The sequence below is a fragment of the Trachemys scripta genome, chromosome 4 (assembly GCF_013100865.1).
Source record: "Trachemys scripta elegans isolate TJP31775 chromosome 4, CAS_Tse_1.0, whole genome shotgun sequence".
NCBI lineage: Eukaryota > Metazoa > Chordata > Testudines > Emydidae > Trachemys > Trachemys scripta.
The window spans coordinates 43,242,286-43,258,083 of record NC_048301.1 but is presented as its reverse complement, the minus strand read 5'-3'; the positions used below and the strand labels follow the sequence as shown (position 1 = coordinate 43,258,083).

General features: G+C 44.2%; 1 protein-coding gene across 2 annotated transcripts in view; it reads right to left on the bottom strand.

Moving 5' to 3' along the window:
• ENTPD5 (ectonucleoside triphosphate diphosphohydrolase 5 (inactive)) overlaps positions 1–14,514 on the bottom strand; it is a 32,304-nt gene extending 17,790 nt beyond the window's left edge. The window contains exons 1-6 of one of the 2 annotated variants that reach the window (XM_034768560.1): positions 14,359–14,514; positions 11,089–11,219; positions 10,481–10,759; positions 9,749–9,828; positions 2,137–2,280; positions 1,669–1,744 (exon numbers count right to left, since the gene is read on the bottom strand). In XM_034768560.1, the coding sequence (XP_034624451.1) occupies positions 1,669–1,744; positions 2,137–2,280; positions 9,749–9,828; positions 10,481–10,697 (517 nt within the window). In that variant the 5' untranslated portion in view covers positions 10,698–10,759; positions 11,089–11,219; positions 14,359–14,514. The remainder of the gene's footprint in view (positions 1–1,668; positions 1,745–2,136; positions 2,281–9,748; positions 9,829–10,480; positions 10,760–11,088; positions 11,220–14,358) is intronic. The other variant, XM_034768559.1, reaches the window with a different exon arrangement.
• Positions 14,515–15,798: the final 1,284 nt, after the last annotated feature.

Here is a 15,798-nt window from a genome sequence, read left to right as displayed (position 1 = left end):
CCCCCCCCCCCCCCCCCCCCACAGCACTTCTCCTGCCGCACCCCCCAGTGGATAGTAAAATATGAACAATCCCATTACCCCTAATAATACACTATGAATTGCACTAATAATTTATGTCCTTCCTTCAAATACTTATAGACTGATCATGTTCATGGTCTCTTACACCAGCATTGCCTCTTTCAATCTTTCCTCATAAATAGGTCCCTTCAATTCCCTTATTTTTTTCTGCTCTTCTCAGAATTCCCCAAATTATTACTATATTAGTGGTAATTAGTGCTGGGCAAAATTTTTCAACTTTGGGGGGGGGGGAAGCGCAATAAATAAATAAATGCAGATTTGGGTTGACCGAAACATTTCTCAATTTCATGTTGAATTTGCTGCATTGTTTTGGTCAAAATAAAAATTTTTAAAATTCTGAAAAAAAGATCAAAATGTTTCAACATTTTTTAAACAAAACCTTTTGTTTGTTCAATTTTAATTGATTTGGTTTTGAAATTTCCTTCAATTTTATTTGAAAAAGGCTCAAAATGGAAATGAAACGTTTCAATCATTTTGTTTGACCCAAAGTGATTTTTTCCCCTGACTTTTTGATACGTTTACATTTTGAAAAATTTTCATTTTCAGGTTGGCCCAAAACATTTTTTTTTTTAACTTTCTGGAATTGCCAGCAAACCAAAAAAATCAGTTATTCACACAGCTCAAGCAGTAATGAAGTACTCAGTACTCAATGTAATCTTCCAGATGGGTCTCATCAGTGCGACTTAAAGAGAGATTTTTCACCTCCTTATTCTGTGATATGAGACTTCTGTGTATCTACTCCAATTTTATAATGGCCTTTTTTTGCAGCTATATCATGTCACAAACTCATGTATAATTTGCTATCCACTCTAACCCCATAGTCTATTTCAGCCATTCCTGGGTCTCTGGGTTTTGCTGCAACTCTGTGTTTTGGACTGCTTTTATGCTACTCTATTAGCTGCATTTTTTCAAGATGAATTTTATTATATTATTTGCCAAGGTTTCTAGTATCTCTCAGGTTAAGTAGTGCTGTTTTTATTTCCTCATTAGTGGTTTGCAGTGTTTCCAAAATTAGTGTCATCTGCAAATTTCACTAACGAGTCTTTTACTCCATCTTCTAGATCATTCATGAAGATATTTAACAAAATAGGTACTAACACAAGTATCTGCAGTTCCTCCTAGACACTTCCCTACAGCTTGATACTACACGGCTTATCATCGTATAACCTTTCAAAAGTAACCCGTGGTAGATTACTGCATCACTTTTACTCACACCTGCACCAGAGGACAACTGCTCAATTGTTGATTTTAAAAACTCTCTGATGCAGGGACCAACTCTATTTCTGTTCATCCAATGCCAAACAGAAATGTCTCCTCTGGTAGGATTCTCTACATTCTGGATCACATAGTGTCATCTACAGAACTCCGGGACCTTTTTGCTCGCCTGCATTTGTAGCTCAATAGCTGCCCAAGTAGTCAAAATCCTCATGAATACAAAAGGATCCTGTGTTTTCAAGTAGCTTGAGAGTTGGGCTAGAAATGTTTTGTTCTTTCCTTCAATCCTGGAAGTCATTTCTCTTTCCTCTGGCTGCCATAGTGATTTCTCTTTTCCCTTTTGTCTTCACCCACTTCCTCCTTCCCAAGACCCACCTTCAGAAGATCCATCCATGATGCTAACACTGTTATTTGGAACCAGAAAGGGTGACTCCTCAAAGACCTCTCTCACCTGAGGAAAGGAGAGATGGTTAGATTCTCTGGGCCTGGAGCCTTGCTCTCCACTGGGAGTGCTGGACAAAGCTTCCTCTTTCTCCCCAGACCAGTAGGAAGTAAGGCATGAGTGTGTGGTGTTAGGCAAAGACTTCTCTTCCTCGGGGCACTAGGAAGGAAAGAAGGATGTATACTAGGCCCCTCTCCATCCACCCTTTATGCCTCTATCCAGACAGGGGGGGGGGTCTCAGGCAACAGCAGGAGGGTTTTAAGGACAGAGTTCTCATACACTCTTATGGAATTACAGCTGTTTTTCACAGTTGGGACTAAGTTATGACAGAGAGCATGGAGAAGTGAGCTATGAAAGGTACCGTAAGAAGGATCATACTATTGATCGATCTCTCAGGTTACCTCTGAGAGCAGAGCCTGGGCTTTGGGCTCTGGCAGCAGCCTCAGTCCAGCTGTAGCTTTCAGCACCACTGGGGTCTCCTTCCAATGACTACGTGGCACAGCTTCTTTGGCCATTTTCAACAATCCTTTCACAGTTTCTGCACCCTAAAAATAAACAGAAGCTGTTTCTCTCACACTATTCCCTTCGACGGGCAATCAGAAAAAAAAAGTTACTTTAGAGCCCCCTCCTTCACCCTAGAACACTAGGCAAAGTACATATCCCACAACAGAGGGTGACACACACAAAGGGCCAGCAGGGCAAGTAGGTACCTCAGTGATAGGGACTTAGGGAAGAGAGAGATCAGGAGGGCACATGCATCCTTAAGCATGGGAAGAAGAGACATGTTTACAGAGGTTTTTTTTTATGACAGAAAATGCAGTTTCTTTGCGCATGAAATTCTAGGCTTTATATTTGCGGGAGAAAAAGTCTGATATCTGACAAACCTGGAAGTCATGCTATATAAATCAGCTAGTTTCTCTGGTACAATTACCGACTGAAGAGGCAAGGGGGAGGGAGCAAAGAGAGTCTCTGTAGATTTCAATACAGTGACATTATCATGTTCTGGGGTGCAATCCAGACCAGTGAGAGGTTGTGTCGCTGTCTGCCCTGTAACTCTGGGGGAGGGAATTCCAGGGGATGCTGCTGATGCAGGGGCGGGGGGCGGCCCGGGGCACCGCTGCTGCTCCCGGACCACTGCTCCTAGACCAGCTGCCTGGGGCTGCCGGAGTAGCAGCTGATGCGGCTGGCCCCGGTGCTGCCCCAGCTGCTTGGGTGGAGCTAGGGTCAGCCACACCAGCTGTTGCAGAAGTCATGGAGGTCCTGGAAAGCCACAGAATCCGTGACATCTGTGAAAGATTTGTAGCTTTACTGATGACATCAAGAAGGCTGACGCATTTTATGCCCACTTTGCTTCAACCTTGACTAAAAAAAAAAAAAAAAAAAAAAAAAAAAAAAAAATAGATTTTGAGCAGATACTTAACACAATTAATATTAACAAGAAGATGGAAGGAAACGAAGCCAAAATAGGGAAAGTACAGATTAAAGAATATTTAGATAAATTAGATGCATTCAAATCAGCAGAGCCTGATGAAATTCACCTCGGGTACTTAAAGAATTAGCAGAATGAATCTTGGAATCACTAGTGATTATCTTTGAGAACTCATGGAGGCTGGGTAAGGTCCCAGAGGATTGGGGAAGGACAAACATAGTACTTATCTTTAAAAGGTGGTGGTGGGGGGGGAGAAGATCCAGAGAATTATAGAAGTCAGCCTAACTTTGATAGCTGGAAAGATACTGTAACAAATTACTAAACAATCAATCTGTAAGCACCTAAAGCATAATAGGGTTATAAGTAATTGTCAACAACAAATCAAAGTTCCTACTTTGGCAAGGTTACTGGCCTAGAAGATAGGAGGGAAGCTGCAGATGTGATATATCTTGATTTTAGTAAGGCTTCTGACACATTCCCATGCGACATTCTCATAAACAAACTTGGGAAACAAGATCTAGATGAACTATTATAAGGAGGGAGCACAACTGGTTGAAAGATGATATTCAAACAGTAGTTATCAATGGTTCACTAACAAACTGTAGGAATGTATCTAGTGGGTTCCAGTAGGAGTCTGTCTTTAGTCTAGTACTATTCAATATTTTCATTAATGACTTGGATAATGGACTGGACGGTATGCTTATAAAATCTGTGGATGACACCAAACTAGGACGAGTTGCAAGCACTTTCCAGCACAGGGTAGGAATTCAAAGTGACCTTGACAAATAAGAGATTTCAGACCCATGCAACATGATGAAATTCAATAAAGAAAAGTGCAAGGTACTACACTTAAGAAAGAGAAATCAAGTGTACAACTACAAAATGGAGAATAAATGGCCAGGCAGTAGTACTGCTGAAGAGGATCTGGGGGTTATAGTGGATCACAAATTGAGTACGAGTCAACATTGTGATCCAGTTGCAAAAAAAGGCTAGTATTCTGGGGTGCATTAGCAGGAATGTTATATGTAAGACACAGGAGATAATTTTCTCACTCTACTTTGCACTGGTGAGGCCTCTGCTGGAGTTCTGTGTCCAATTCTGGGTGGTGCACTTTTAAGATGTGGACAAATTGGAGAGCCCAGAGGAAATCTATAAAAATTATCGAAGACAGCAAACCTGGTTTATAAAGAAAGGTTAAAAAAAACTGGATATGTTTAGTCTTGAGAAAAGATGACTGAGGGGGGACCTGATAGTCTTTAATATGTTAGGAGCTGCTATAAAGAGGATAGCGATCAATTGTTCTCCGTGTCCACTAAGACAGGACCTGCTTACAGAATTTGGCAAGAACAGGGCTGGTATTGCAGAAAAACGCATTCCTAAGAAGTGCTAGTCACAGAGTGCTCATGCAAACACATCCCGATATCAAGTGGTACCAGAACATCTGATATCAAGGATGGTACAAAAACATTCCCCAAGGATAACAGGAACACACTGACCCCTCCTAAAAGATAAGGTCAAGAGAACAGTACGTAATAAAAATGTTTTAATTGAACCAACATGTACCAGGTGATGGGTGATAACTAGCAACGTGAGGAGGCACTAACTAACTACGTCAAAGGGGCAGTACTAACTTGTTTGTATTGGGATATAAAGATGCATCTTAGAGGGAGTATTTTTGGCCAGCCTAGGGAGCAGTGAAAAGTCCCGCCATTGACTGAGCTGCATCCATTGTCACAAGCATACATGTTTTAGTATCCTTGTAAAGTCTGCCAGGTGCTATTACTGTGCTTCATCAACAATAAACCGGGCCGCGTATGTTTGCTAAAAACCGAGTCTGTAAATTTATTGAGAAGTTTAATTAAGGTCTGTTATCTCCGCAGAGCTGGGACAGCACACTGAATAAACACACACATTTGCCCCAAAACAGTTTTTAAGAACAAGTTGAACAAACACTTGTCAGGGAGGGTCTAGGTTTACTTGGTCCTGCCTCGGCACAGGGGGCTGCACTAGGTGACCTCTCGAGGTCCCTTCCAGCCCTACATTTTTATAATTCTATGATAAATCCAAAAAGCCATTCACTCTTTTTGGATTTAAAGCTTCCTACTCACATGGTCTCTCTTGAAGATGAGTTCCTGTAACATTGAATTTAGCAGCATAAACTGATAAATGTGCTGTCACCACTGCACCCATTACACTGGCCCCACAGTCTAAGGCCAATGATGCATGGGGGACAGAGAAGCAAGTCTGACATTCCTTTATCACTCCCCTTATTCTGTGCCACAAATTATTGGCAATGTGTAATTTTTGGAAATGCTGGTGGCCTACTTCAGGACTGACTCTGATTCTCCTACTGCCCTACCCTGTTGATAGGTTAATTGCTGCCATCTCACTGAGGCAGTTGTGATTCATTAAATATCACCTGAATCTAAAGAAAGATGGAAGTAGCTCTCTGGAGGGGAGACAGATTAGGGAAAGGAGCCGTAGGAGCAGTCATGCCTAGGGTTATTTGTTAATGATCCTTTATGATAATAAAGCCAAACATCAGGAGGAGGTGATTTTTTTTTATTCTTTACAGAGAGTGTACAGTCTGTTTGGAATTGGGTGTGGAGTTCACAAGTTTACAACCTCTCCTTGTCATAGTCTCCTCTTCCTCAAAGCTGAATGGAGGGACACAGGTGCCCACACATTAATTTGAGAGGGCTGACAACTGATCCATGTGTATTGATCTCTGGGATGAAGTCATTTTCAAATCAACAAAGAAATATACAGGTAAATCAAGTACCTGTAATTCTGTCATCTTAACATTAAGGAGTGAGTTCTTGGCAGGGTACAATAGAACATGGGTCTGGCAGGCAGGATACAGAGATCAAAATTACTTTCCTCTTATAGTTGACACTTGACAACTGTCCTTGAAAAGACTTGGAAAAGTGGGAGGTACCAGAAAATTGGTACTAGATTTGTTTTTTTTTCAGTCTTCAAAATAATAATAATTTGTCCATTTTTAGCACCTTCCTTTACAAACAATGAATTAACCCCCATAACAATCCTGTGAGATAGGTAAACATTCTACTGATTTCAAAGACAAGGAAACTTAGGCACAGACAGAGGAGATTACGTTACCAAGGCCACACAACGAATCTGTGGAATAGAACTGTGATCTCTTGACTCCCAAGTCCTGTGCTTTAGCCTCAAGACCACCTGGGAAACTGCTGTCTCACTGTTACTGGAAACTTTAACATATATATTTCTTAACTTCATGTTTAATCTTGAAACTTTAATGTTTCATTAATCTAGGACAGTGGTTCCCAAACCTTTTCAGTGGAGCTCAACTTTGACCACCTCCCCACACCTTGTGTTCACCTTGTTTTTGCTTTTTTTCCCTTGTCCACTTTCACTCTTTCCCTCCCCTGCTGTTTCTGGGTCTGTTCTCTAATCTATGAATTCTTTCCTTCTTTCTTCTGCACTCCCTGTTCTTCATTCACCAGTAGAATGCACTGCTGTTCAATGTGGAGATGAAGTGTTACCAGTGGCTCAGGCCACCTGTATTTTTACAGATGAGTTGGATGACTAACATGGGAGCAGAGAAAAGGGTCAATGGGGCTGCTACCTGTGTATTAGGAACTGCTTCTGCATGGCTGGCTCTCCTAGGGGCTGCAGAAATAGGGCCTGAACCCAATGGGATCTGACGCTTAGGTCAGGTCGTCTCGGATCTCCTCCTCCTGCCCATGGAGTTTGCATGGCAGTGGTTGCTGTGTGCCCACTTCTGCCAGCCATCACCACCACCTTGCTGCACCCTTGCTACGGAGTGAGTATGCCAAGGGGTTGCAGCACCTCTCAGGCTTTAAAATTAGCCCGAGCAGACCTCTAACTGAGGCACTAAGGAGATGAACAACTATTTGTTCTTGTTGCAGACCTGGTCAGGCTCCCTGGCTGGTGGCTCACCAGACTGCTGTGGGCGGGATCCAGTCATTGGTTTTAAGCCTCTGGAGCCTAAACAGCACTCAGGCACTTAGGCAGACTCTTGGGGTGCCAACCCTGCATCTAGCACCCTGTCCTGAGAGCGGAGACCCCTGCAGTAGAGATCTGCTCAGGCGTATTTTTAAAGCCTGACCCAAACCCGACTACACCACAGCTGACCTGAACCGAGCCTGAGAGTGTCGAGTTGTTTACAGACTCGACCCAATCATGACACTTTGCCCTATACCTATGTCAGCACCACTGCTGCCTTGCCTCTGGAGGCTGACCTGATGAGGGCTTCGCACTCCCCATGCCCTGTGCTCATGATCCATCTCCAGTTGCCTCCTGCCCATGAGGTAAGCACGGTAATGGCTGCATGCTCCACTCATGCCAGCTGCCATCGCCTTGCTGCACTGTGTGCACCGTGGAATAAGAGCACCACGACTCTTTAGCACACTGACTCCATGGCACACCCACAATGCAGCAAGGTGGCAGCAACTGCCAGGAGCAGAATAAGCAGCTGCCGCCAATCCCAAGGGCAGGAGGAAGTGATCAGAGATGACAAAACCTGAGCCTGGGAGGGTCAGGTTGTTTTCAGACCCGACCTGACCCTGACACTTACAGTTGAATCCCGTTGGATTCGGGTTGGGCTGCAAAGCTCAACTATGCAGTCAAACTGCCTAGCCTCTTGAATCAACGCGGACACCTCTAGACATCCCTGTAGCTTAAACACACGGTCTCGCAGATTTCCAACCAAAGGTGTGAAACTTCTGGTTTCCCTCTTTCAGGGGCCACATGACAGGTGTAACACATAATGCACACAGACACTGTGTAGAGAATTCTAATACCATTGCTCTGTACTTAACAGATAGGCACAGCCAGATCCCCCAAATGATCACATTTCTCCCCCCAATATCACAAATCTAGTTGCTCACCAGATTGCTGTTAGGGGATATACTGAAACCCCCCTCCTCCATGTGCTTTCCTGGGTCTCAGTAGACCGCAACACTGTTTCCTCCCTCACCAGCAACCACACATCACTGAACAAAACCACTAACCCAGGAACCTATCCTTGTAACAAACCCCGATGCCAACTCTGTCCACATATCTATTCAAGTGACATCATCATAGGACCTAATCACATCAGCCATACCATCAGGGGCTCGTTCACCTGCACATCTACCAATGTGATATATGCCATCATGTGCCAGCAATGCCCCTCTGCCATGTACATTGGCCAAACCGGACAGTCTCTAGGCAAAAGAATTAATGGACACAAATCTGACATCAGGAATCATAATACTCAAAAACCAGTGGGAGAACACTTTAACCTGTCTGGTCATTCAGTGACAGACCTGCGGGTGGCTATTTTACAACAGAAAAACTTCAAAAACAGACTCCAAAGAGAGACTGCTGAGCTAGAATTGATATGCAAACTAGACACAATCAACTCTGGTTTGAATAAGGACTGGGAATGGCTGAGCCATTACAAACATTGACTCTATCTCCCCTTGTAAGTATTCTCACACTTATTATCAAACTGTCTGTACTGGGCTAGCTTGATTATCACTTCAAAAGTTTTTTTTTTCTCTTAATTAATTGGCCTCTCAGAGTTGGTAAGACAACTCCCACCTGTTTATGCTCTCTGTATGTGTGTATATATATCTCCTCAATATATGTTCCATTCTATATGCATCCGAAGAAGTGGGCTGTAGTCCACGAAAGCTTATGCTCTAATAAATTTGTTAGTCTCTAAGGTGCCACAAGTACTCCTGTTCTTCTTTTTGCGGATACAGACTAACATGGCTGTTACTCTAGAACAAAGATAGGCAACCTTTGGCAGGCTGCGTGCCAAAGGTTGCCGATCCCTGTCTTAGAGATTCAGTATTGATTCTCCCCCACCAAAACTTATAAAAACTATTTCTCACTGAAATCTCGCTGCATACAAAGGTTTACATTTATAGTTCTTTTGTCTGAGAGTTTTCCCATGCACAAAATAGCAACTTTTTTACAGCTGGAAAGAGGTTTTTTCTTTCTTTCTTGGTCCACTGTATAACTCAAGCAGGATTTGTTTCCCCTCAAAATTCCCAAGGAAAAAAAATTCACCTTTGTACTGAGACGTATCAGCCCAAAAGGAAAAATTGAGAAAGTTACTAGTAAATGAAAATGGAGCATTTACTTAACTGTCATGTTTGGTGTAGTTACAGAGAAAAGAGTGAATATGGATACTGGTAGTACAAAAATCATGTTTTTAAATTACTATGGAATAGGAACTCTGCTAAGAAAGCATACAAGTTCCACCTCTAATAATAGTAGTTATTCTTTGCTCTAAATCAGAGGATCTGAAAGAACTTTAGAAATAGTTAAACAAACCTCACATTTTCCATGTGAAGTAGGCAAGTGTAATTATTGCCATTTGAGAGGGTGAAAACTAAGGCACAGTGGTGAAGTGACTGTGGTCAAAGAGCCATTCAGTGACAGATGTGTGAACAGGTCCCTTAAATCTGGACTCCCAGTTCCCTGTGCTAACCATTAGATATAGTCAATCATGTTAAGTAAATTACAGGTGGCATTAAGATGAGAAGACCTATTCACAGGCAACATGGGAGATTCCAGAAAAGTCTTACCTTTTCAGGCTGATCAACATAAGCAGAAAGACCTGGCTTCACTGACTCAAAGATCTCCCCATCCAGCTCTGGAGGCTGCTCTGCACAAATGAAACAAAGCAGAGCATGAGAAAGCCTATACCACCTGCTCTGCTGCTCTTTAGCTTCAAATTTAGGACCAGATTATTTCACATGACATCACCCATGGTGACCATCCCCTATATCTCCCTGCAGATAACCACCACCCCTTTCCAATACAAACACTGATCCTCCTTTGCCAGGGAAAGATTTAACAAAATGTGCCCCTTGGGCTCCAAATTCATTAACTACCTGTTAAAAACACATCAAGTTACAATACAAGGAAACATATCAAGTTTCCTAAGGACAATGCATGAAAATGCCATCCAAGCCTCAGTGAGACTTATTCCCCTTACACAATTGCCCAGATTAAAGCGTTTGGAAACTGAGAATTTTCTTCCATGCCCAGAAGTTCACCAGCCTTTGTTAGATTAACAGGGAAGAGTTGCACAGTGAAGCCCCACCACATACTGAGAACAACCACCACCCAGAGTTTGGATCTAGGGGCTGATAATAGAACTGCCCCAGCTGTCCCAAACTCTGGGATGGTGCATGAGGAGAAAAGCATCTCTAAGGCAGCCAGAGCCTAAGCCAATATGATCAGGGTGTGGAATCCTGCAGGTTGGATCTCTGAGAAATGCCCTTATTTGTTGGAATTCTGCCATTCAGCCTTACCTGGGTTTTTCTGCACAAAGGTGTAAATGTGAATTCGGGTCCCGGTACTTCCTGCATCAAACATGATGCCATAAAAGGTGTTGGTACGGGCATTTGCAAGGCACACGCTAGATGGAAAGAGACCCTGAAACCACATCTCCGGGCTGGGATGGGAAACAATGCAGTAGATAGAGGAAAGGGTCAGCATTAGAAAGATGGCGAACCAGGTAGCTGCCATCCTGCAAGGAAACCTTGGGGCAGCTGGAGTATGGATCAGCGTTCACAGAGTTGCAGGAGCTCCTGGAGAGTGAAACAAGAACAGAGGTTGGTTACCAACAGCTTTCTCCTTCATACCTCTGTTTTAAGGAATCTGCCCAGCACAGAAGCTACCCACCCTTAAAAAAGGAAGGTGTCCATCCTGACTGCCTCCACCCAAAGGACAGGTGCTCCCGGCTATCCCTATACTAGAGACAGGGGCTCTCCCTGTAAGTGCTGCAACTGCACTTGACTAATTTGCTCTTTCAGAATAAAGGCTCCTCTCTGTTGCTGCAGACATCTGCATGGAGCATTTAAAAACCGAGTCCCAGGATACCTAATCTTGACTTTGTACACAGAACCGTCTCTCTCACCTGGGCTCCGAATCAGATTTACACTCCTGGGACTTTCCTGACAGCTCAAGCCTCAGCTGAATTCACACCGTATGTAAGTGGAGCTCAGGGCTGGATCTCTCCGTCCTGACATCCACATATGGGATGCTGGCCTGGCACAGAACAAAAATGTCATTCAGTACCACAAACAAAGAGAATTTCATCTCAGGATGATGGCAGCTGCTTGGAGAGATCAGTGTATGGGGAGGGTAAAGAGCATAGACTGCAAGCGGCACAGTGGTCACCAAGAGGGATCTGTGCTGTAGAAAGGGAGACTAAATGGTGACGCGCACCTGGCCCCAGTTTCTCAGCCCCCTCTCAGTGTTCAAACATCTCTGATGGCTTTTTGCCTACAAGTCAGTTGTTTATTCTCCCCTCTTGGTACAAAGTTCTCTGCTTAAAACCAGCCAAACGAGGACAAACTATTTTTACACTTTGACCAGGTATCTCCCTCTCTTTCGCAGAACGAAAACTGCTCACATGGCCTATAATATGCCAACATTATTTACTGTCTCCCAAGTGCATGACCTAGCATTAGGTATCAAGATTCAGCAGCTTTCCCCTCCTATTATCCTCCATTCTGTGATTAAAGCCTCCCTGCACGCTTGTCTTGCGAGGAGATGCTACCAAAGGAAACACAGGTACAGAAACTGCACAGTCACTAATCAAGTGCTTAATTGAAGCAAACAGAGAATAATATAGTTGTCTTTATTATTTGTATTGAGCAACACCAAGAGAACCCTGTCAGGGTCGCACTGCAAACAGATATAACAAAAGTACCCTAGCACAGCATTTCTCAAATGTGGCCACCGTGGCCGTATGTGACCACCAGGGGCTTTTCTTGCGGCCACAGCCTCCCGGGCTGTGATGGGGGCAGAGAGCAGTGGCCCCTCTTGCAGGGCCACCGGTGGGTGTTGGGCCCTGTCCCCCTGCGGGGAGACAAATGCTAGAAGTGCAGGTAGTTGGTGAATTCCCCACTTTCTGGGGGCAGAGGGTGGGGCAGGCTTCGGCAGGAGGGCTTCATCTACATGGTAGCAGGCTCTGGTCCCAGGCTCATCATTCATGCCATCGTCCCTGGGTTCCACGGCCACCCTGCCCACCTCCCCATCTAGGGCTTAATTTCTCCCAGGGCTTGCCGGAGCTGAGTAGGTCTGCTGTGAAAAGTGATCTTTGTATGTTTGTTAATCTCACTTTTCACAGCAGCAGACTTACTATCTAGCAAGTTTTTTTTTTAAAAAAGCAACCAAAAAAGCAAAAGAAACAAACAAAAAAAGACAAGAACATGCAAAGCACCTTATTTGTGTTCTATTCTGTTTAGGTCCAGTAAAGAATAGAGACCACTGTACATTATTTTTATTACGGAGTCTGAAAAAGCCCTACATAAATAAATTACAATGATTTGGACATGTATATGTGCATATTTGTTTTTTCTAAAGTTAATTAATTATTTTAGGAAAAACTGTCAGCATGGCAACCAGCAAGAGTTGGTGGCTGCACTCGGAGGCCACCAAAAAATGTGTTGTGAGAACCCCTGCCTAGCATATAATTCACATCAACACAACTCATCCACCTCAAGATCCTCCCTCACACCCTCCTCCTGGACCTGCTTGTCCACCCCACCCCTCACTTGTGTGCATGTCCATCTACTGTGCTTGAGAGTCTTGCCTGCTCCTCGTCACTGCACTGGTCCCCCTGTGGATCCTTGCCTGTTTCTGGCTCCAGTGTCTGTTTCTCCGGTAAGGATCCTTACCTGACTCTTGCCTCTGTCAAGAGAGAATATGAGGAGCTGCTCTGTGCCCAGGGCGTAATATGATATAAAGTCACATTAGGAAATCCTGCTCTTTGATTGGTCGGTAGATGTGGTGCTATCCTAGCACAATACAGCTCAGGACTATTTTATTTATTGAAAGGAATTACAAATAAAACCATGCACCTGCCTCAGGTCATAGCTCTAATGCAGCCACATTGTGGAGGCTCTGGATTACATCACAGACAAATGTGATACCTATATCCTTGTATAATCCCTAGAAATAATCCACTAATTTCCTTCATTAACACTATTTGGCTATTGTCATTTTTTTCTGGTAGATGAGCCTTTCCCTTCCCTTCCACCTGCTCCTTTCTAAACCTCTTCCTTGAGCATCTCCCCACTCATCTACTCTCTCCTTACCTTCCCAATTTTCCACACCTCTCCATGCTCTCCTCCCCAACCCCCCAAATTAAATTGGTCAACTCTTCTTCCCTCACTCCTCACTGAAGTGCTGCCAGGCCAGAGCAACTTTGAGCCTCTCTGCTAAGTGGTGTGGAATGCTCACAGCCCAGTGGCACTTCAGTACAGGGGAATTGGACAGTCTTAAAAAGGATAAGGAGAGAGTAAGAGGAGAGAGGTGGTGGAAGAGTTGGGGAAAGCAAGACAGAAAATGGGAATGGAGAAGGGTGGTAGTAGATGGGGAAGGGTTAAGGGGAGGTTGTAGGAGCAAGAGAGTTAAAGGAAGGAGCAGAGGGAGAAGTCTGGGGCAGAGTTGTAAATCACCTCTCCTGGAGAAACCTAGGGAGAGATTAGGTACTAAGAATCAGGAATGTATTTTCCAGTTTTTTAAAATTCAAATCACTTTTAAACTTGCATGGACTTCTATTGGTGTAACCTCTCCCCCAGCTCATTCTATGAATAGTTTATTCAAATATTCCATAGGAATATGGATATAGGGCCATTTGATAATCTTGCAGACTTTTCAGGGTGTGTGTGTCTGCTTCTATGCTAATGACTAGCCCAAAGGATGGCTATTTCCCAACACAAGGCATATCTAACTTTGTCCCATTGCTTCATTAGAATTTTGGCTTGTGGTCGGGGCTCTCCAGATGTTTAGGTCAGCTCATGGTCTAAGCAAATGGTCTCCTCTAGGTTGACAAAAGCATTAATCTTGGGATTAATTATTATTATTTGTATTGCAACTTGGTTGGGCCCCATTGCACTTTGCATTGTACAGCCAGAGTAAAAGATAATCTCAGCTCCAAAGAGTTTACAATCTTCGTTTAAGACAAGGTGCAACAAGTGGGGTGAAACAAATTAGAGGGGAGAGAAAGCAGACAGGATAAACAGTAATACTAACATGTTTTGCACAGACTGAATGTTCAATTTTAGTAGGTATAATAAGCAGATCAGCAGAAGGAATCTCAGCTTGCTACCTGCCTACCCCAGATGTCAGTAATAATTATTTGTAGTATGAAATGCAAAGTATGTTAGCCACACACCTGAGGCTGCGAGTCCTGAGGCAAGATTTAGGCAACTGCTCCTTCCTGATAGGTAGCTTTACAACAGCTGGGAAGCTGTGACAGCTAAGACTGAGCCTGCACTCACCTCTTCTTCACCTTCGATTTCAGCTAACATGACTGGACTATTTATCACGCAAGCTATTCGACCAGGGAGGCACATGAAATTTCATGCTAGCTGTTCTTTATGAGTTTGGGTTTATCATTGATCTAGTGCTGACAAGCATGCATAGGTCTTTAGTTAAGCCAGATAAGTACAAGGTTCCAGACAGCTTAAATATTCAACTAAGATCAATAAATTAGTAAAACATTTAACAAATTGACAGAAAGTTCATTTCAACAGCATTAGCTCTGCCAAAATTGAGCCTGTCATTATATAAGCTGGAAACAACCACAACCAGCCACAAACCCCTGCAGTAAGATCAGCACAGGGCAGATTTATATATTAAAATGAAAGAAAATTTAAAGTACAACCAAGCATTGAGGCAAAATGAGTTCAGCTGTATACTTAGATGCTGAAGAGCCAGAACAGTGGAGGGAGGAACAAGGTTGCCCCAGAGTCAAGATGGAACAGGAAGTCCCAGGGCAACACAGCTTGCAAAGCAGAACCTTATTTCAGCTCTGTCATATTGGAAACCTCAGCAGTATCTGTTGGGGGTGAGGTGAGAGATGGGATTGTCTGTGGGGTTGTAGGGGAACTTGGACCCTCCCTGCTTGAGCAGGTTCAAACCCAGGGCCCTGTGACTGGCATGTTGGATACACAGCCTAGGAAATGACACTACCAAGCCTACTCCGTAGGTCACTTCCTACCGCAGCCTCTGCCCCTCCAAAGCCACCACAAGGTGTACTTATGGACTCCCAAGGGGTGTTCTGCCTCACAGCAATGGAGAGGCTCTTCTCCTTCAATTGCGGCCTGTCGTTCCTGGTCTCCATTGGAGCCTCTGGTGACTCGGCAACGGGGGTTGCTTCTGACAACTTGGAGCTCCTGAGGCTTCTCCGCAGGGGCCAACAGCATAGGACTGCTCTCTTCCTCCTTCTGCCTAGACTGAGCTGGCTGCTCCTTTTTGATCTTTGCCTCCATTGTGAGCCTGCCCAGCAGGTGTGGCTGGGTGGGACCCTCTGGGCCCAGAACTGGTCTTTAACTCTTGATTCCCCAATGTGGGGCTTATACAGCCCATCACAGTATCCCAGGGCAAGGAAGTCTCATTCATATCTCCATGTATACCCTGCAGAGGAGCACGTGGGATCCCAGACTGTTGTGATGAGAGCTCTGACAGTCTAAGGACATTGGGGAGAGGCCCTCCATCCAAAGTCCAAATTTGATGGGGGGGGGGGGGGGGGGGGGAAGGAAAGAAAGGGGACCAAAAAAATCCCCCCCACACGGGAAACCCCCCCCCCCCCCAAGTGGGCAGAACCAACCCC